This window comes from Microtus ochrogaster, unplaced genomic scaffold (assembly GCF_000317375.1).
Source record: "Microtus ochrogaster isolate Prairie Vole_2 unplaced genomic scaffold, MicOch1.0 UNK8, whole genome shotgun sequence".
NCBI classification, from domain to species: Eukaryota; Metazoa; Chordata; class Mammalia; order Rodentia; family Cricetidae; genus Microtus; species Microtus ochrogaster.
The window spans coordinates 9287890-9293193 of NW_004949106.1; the positions used below are offsets into that span (position 1 = coordinate 9287890).

Sequence of the window (5304 nt, forward strand, 5' to 3'; positions counted from 1 at the left end):
GAGGGAGGGAGAGAGAGAGAGAGAGAGAGAGAGAGAGAGAGAGAGAGAGAGAGAGAGAGAGAGCGCACACCAAAGACTGAAGTCATATGTCTTTTTTGGTCGCTCTCTGCTTTAGTTCTTGGGGCAGAGTCTCTCTCTTGCAGGCAGGGTCTCTTACTGAACTGGTAGCTCACCGGTTTAACCAGTCATCTGGCTGGAGGGCCCCAGAGATGCCCTGTTCCTGTCCCTCTCCCCGGCACGAGGATCACAGGCTGGCTGTTTATCTGCCCGGTTCTCCATATGTGTTGGGTTTCCACACTCCGATCCTCCTCATGCCTGCGCAGCAAATGCTTATCCACTGAGCTGTCTCCCTACCCCTCCAAGTTTCTCAATGGTCGTCAATGTGCATCATCTGATTTCTCTAAGTGATTGACCTCTGACACTAGGATCCATGTATCCTTGGTTCTACAACAAGACAACATCATCTCATGTCATGATGATTTCCGCAACTGATTGTTGCCGACTCTCAGACTTTACGATCAGATAATAAAAGGCCATTTCCAATTAGTATTATTATAAAGTAAGGCCAAGGTGGTTATTTTGTGGAATCTGTATGATCCTAATACTATATACTTTCTTTGCACACCTATCAAATGCTAGTAGAACTATGAAGTAGAACTGTTTGACTCCTTGTAATGATCTAACAGGCATTGGCTAAGAATGCTTCAAAGGGAAACATCTTTAGCTCGGTCGAGGTCATCTCATTGTCATGATCAGCTGTATGGACTTGACTTCGTTACATTGCTGAACAGAAAGGGAGTTGATAACGGTGAGGTGGTTGATGATGATGATGATGATGATGATGATGATGATGATGCTAAATACTATTGATCGAGTACCCATTCTGCACCAGCCCTATTTGAAGACTCCTTTATCTAAATAGGCCAATAAACCTAGTCCTAATATTAACCTGATTTTTGAGATTGTGAAACTGCATTATATTCTGATTCAGTAATTTCCTTGATATTCCATACCTGGAAAGAGGCAGAGAGCAACCCCCACACTATGCATTCTTAAGAATGCAGAATTTGGTATTCTGCTTTCCTTTGGTTCATTTATCGCTCGTTCTGAATTTTAGGGTGGCGTCGGGCCATCAGGACCTCCCGGTGAGCCTGGCGAGCCTGGACCAATGGTGAGTGTGGAATGAATGTGTCAGCCCTTTTCTACGGGCTCGACCTCTATGAGGTGTTGTGGGGTATTTTTTCTCTTAGGTCACAATAACGTAGCAAGAAATGACGATCCCTGAGGTCCTGTGCTATGGATTATACTTAAGTTCTATGTTTCCAAGTCACAGTATTTTAACCCAGGAACTTGAGTGTTGTGCAAAGTATGAATACATAGATTTGTGCAATTCAATATCTCTATTGTCAAGCACAAGATCTGAGACAAACAGATAATAAAACATTAGTAATGCTGTTTGATATATCTTTCCATTGTGTCAATAGGATTTGAATAGCGTTGGAAGGAGGAGGTGAATATTCTTTGGTTTTTGTTTTGCTTTCTTCTTAGGGTCCAATTGGTGCCCGTGGACCAGAGGGGCCCCCTGGGAAACCTGGAGAAGATGTAAGTTTCCCATTGCTTTGGAGTGTAGACGAGGCTAACTCTGAGCTGCATGGGTCAGGCGAAAATTCAGTTCCGATTCCCTTTCATCACCTCATCCCATCAAATCCACTCTACACTTGAGGACACAGGTTAAAGTTCTCCAAAACCTGAAAGGACTCTTTATTATGAGAGTATTAAATTACTAGATATTATCTTTCCTGAATTCTTTAGGATTTTTTATTAAGATTTATCTTTGAAAATAAACAATTTGTGTGTGTGTTTTAGAAGGCTGGGAAGATGAGTTAACCTGAACATATAACAAATGCTTATTTTATTTTAATTTCTGTTGTTAGGGATCAACTTGGGGTATTGTGCATGATAAACTAGGGTCTCTGTTTCGAGCTGTATCCCATCCCTCTGCATGTAAATTGTGATGTTCTGAAAACAGCTAGATCAGAGCAGGATGCTCTGCATCCATTTATTCTTCCTGGCAACTTCAAAGAAGCATGATAAACTGAATTGCAGGGTTAAATGTGACCAGAAATTGAGCCTGGGTTCTGTTTCTACACTGTTTGTAGTATAACACACACACACACACACAAAATCAATCTGTACAGGTTTTTCCATCTGCACGTTATCATGCACTCTCAGAGAAGGGTATCTAATCTCCACACTTCTCACCCCCTTTTTTCCTGTAAAGGGTGAACCTGGAAGGAACGGCAACACTGGCGAAGTGGGATTCTCAGGGTCACCGGTAAGTGCACGATCAATATAATGACACAAAAATAAAGAATGCGAAACTTGCAGCGCATTGTACACACATGTATTAGACACCGGGTAAATGAAGACACCCAAGCCTTATCGTCTCCTGTCGAAATGCAGATGTGGAGGGACGTTCTGCCAGCATTACAGTGAATCCCAGTTCCCAGAATTGTATTGGCGCCAGATGCAAACCCTGGAGCCAAACAATTGGGTCATAACTATAACTCTCATGGATACTCCCAAAACTCAAAATTTCCACAATTAAGAAGTCACCAAAGTGACCTACTTATAATCCATAACACCTGAGTTTTGTTGATCTCCAAATATTTTTATTGTATAGCAGCCCGTCGAACGGAAGTACCGGCTTGAGGTTATTGCCTCTTGTGTGTTTTCAATCAGCTGGGGGCTAAACTGTGGACAGCTGCTCCTTTGGCTGCTCACCAAGTCCTAATGTTGCCTGAAATCCTTTATTAGTAGGCTGGGTCCTATAATCTCAGGAGAAGACGCGTCCATGGCCAGGCTGCCCTAACACAGCTGTTTCGTTCTCCCTTAACTCATTCAAGGAACACACGTGTCAGCCCGCTCCACCGGATTTGGAGATCCGGAACCTTGAGCGGCTTCCAATTCTGCCTGTTTGTGGCCCCACGTTGCTTTGTTTAGCTTCTTTAAGGGACCAGAATGGAGAGAATTAGAGACCGAAGGAGCAAAAATCCTCCTCAAGCACCTCAGTGCGTAGAGCTTCTCTCGCCCAGCAGCCCCTCGCTGAACTCAGTGCCTTCATTTCGTTCCTGTTATTCCCTAATGTTTCTGCACTTAAGACAGCCACCTGATACTGTATGATTCTCTCTTTACTTTCCAAAAATTGATGAGGTTCATTACTGAGATTTTTTTTTAAACAGAGGGATGTTGCTCTTTAACTGGGATATATAGGGCTCTAAGGATGATTTAGTTTAAATTATGAAACCAATCCCCCATCTTTCTCTTTTTATCCTCTGCTCCCCTATCTTCCTGGGGTATAAGGCAAAGGCATGAGGGTTAGCAGCCAGGACAGATGTCCTTTTCCGCCATGGGCTGTGCTAACAGCGTGCATCTCCGTGGGGAGGAGAGGTACCCTGCCAGGACCGCGCAGATGCTCTGGGCAAGCTCACCGCAACCCCGCACATTCACGCTGTTGATGACAGCTCTGGGTCAGCAGAAGGAGCATTCTTCTTGAGCATTAGAACATCCAGTTCATTTCCTTGTCATACTAGAATATGTAATTACATGGGAATTTCCCCTGCGATGGTCAAAGCTGAAGTTAACTAATTATTTGAAATAACAGCTCAGCTAGCTATTCCCCCATAGGCTTGGACGGGTGTGCACTAACTGGCTTGTTCGATGTTAAGGGAGTTATATCTCAGTGTGAGAGAGAGGATGCCGGTCCAAAACCTTTAAGGGACTTATTGATATGAAAGATTTTCTAAGCATGGTTGCATCCACAGAAAAATTAGTGATACCTCATTGTTTTTGGAGATGAGTAGTATATCCTTACTGTGGTAGTCTCAAAACGCCAAGGTACTTTCCCTGCAAGAAGTCACAGAAAATATTACTCTGATCTTATCAACTGATTTTTTTGTCTGGTTTTTTATTTATTCATTTAGTAAAATTGAGTAAAGTCTATGGTGTGCGGAGTGAAAGGACTTTGCCATATGTGTAAGAACTGGGACAAGAGAAGCTGCGCTGGAAGGGACTGGTGACAGCAACTGGGCTAGAGGCGTTCAAATCTTAATTCAGTTTGTTGTCAAGCTGATGATTATTTTCTGATTGCTCACTAACCAAGCATAAGGCTAAGTGCTAGGGATTTGAGAACTGATAACCACAGTTGAAATCTGACAGCTGGTGGATGGCACCAATCCGTGCTATCAGGATCTAGAACCTTCCAATGACAGCGGTCATAGGAATTCAATGCAAAACCAAATACATGTAGTCGAAATAATAAGAACATGACTGAATTACTGGATCACTATCATCTGAAAAACACGATATGGAAAAAGCCTTAATATCATTTCGACTGGGTTTCACTTGTGGTTGTATTTCTATTCTTTTGCTTTAATGTGCTTGACTAGAAGAGACCCAGAATTAGCAGAAACACAGACATAATTGAGTCAGGACACAAAGCTACCCTTGCATTTCCTGGTTTTCTGTCGGATATTTTAGCTGCTCACTTACTTTGCAAGCAGCCATCATTTCCCAAAGCTTGCTCGGAACCCTAACTTCTAAAAGTCTGGATCATAATAAACGACCGTATTCAGACAGCAGAAATGATCGAAGCCCTTGGCTTGCTACATACAAGGACACCTCCTCCACCCAGACGAAGCTCAGTGGAACACAGGCCAATGTGTTCCCCCGGGGTTCCTCCCCTGAAGTTTCTTCTTGATGCCTGGGCCTAGGCAATTTACACACTGCACGTGTCGATCCATGAATATATTTATTTATTTGTTTGTTTATTTATTTATTGTCCCTTGTCAGCAGAGGGTGAAGTATCAGCAAATGGGCAGCTGGCTCGTTAACCCACATCTTCGTGTGTTGGGCTCTTCCATTTCTAACAGGGTGCTTGCTTTCCTAGTTTTGATTACCCCAGTAACATTTGAATAGGCAAAAGTATCCTGTCCTCCTCTTGAATATGTGGGTGGAAAAGATGTGTCGGCTGCCTTGGGGCAAAGGCATATTAAGCCATTTTTCTGTTTTTATTAAGGTTTATTAATGTACACAATGTTTCTCTGTACCTTTCCCACAGGGCGCTCGAGGCTTCCCTGGTGCTCCTGGTCTCCCAGGCCTGAAAGGTCACAGAGTAAGTTACCTTATTCTCTGTTTTACCGAGAGGGGCCCCGGGGATAAACCAATCAGAACCTTGGCAATTCCCTGTGCCAACTATCTTTATATTTGTCTTTTTTTTTTTTTGGTTTTTCGAGACAGGGTTTC

The 5304-nt window shown here is 43.2% G+C and overlaps 1 protein-coding gene across 1 annotated transcript in view; it reads left to right on the plus strand.

Moving 5' to 3' along the window:
* Col5a2 (collagen type V alpha 2 chain) overlaps window positions 1-5304 on the plus strand; it is a 128665-nt gene that overhangs the window by 79540 nt on the left and 43821 nt on the right. Inside the window, exons 10-13 of the mRNA XM_005366389.2 lie at window positions 1118-1171; window positions 1549-1602; window positions 2282-2335; window positions 5120-5173. Of these exons, the coding sequence (XP_005366446.1) occupies window positions 1118-1171; window positions 1549-1602; window positions 2282-2335; window positions 5120-5173 (216 nt within the window). The remainder of the gene's footprint in view (window positions 1-1117; window positions 1172-1548; window positions 1603-2281; window positions 2336-5119; window positions 5174-5304) is intronic.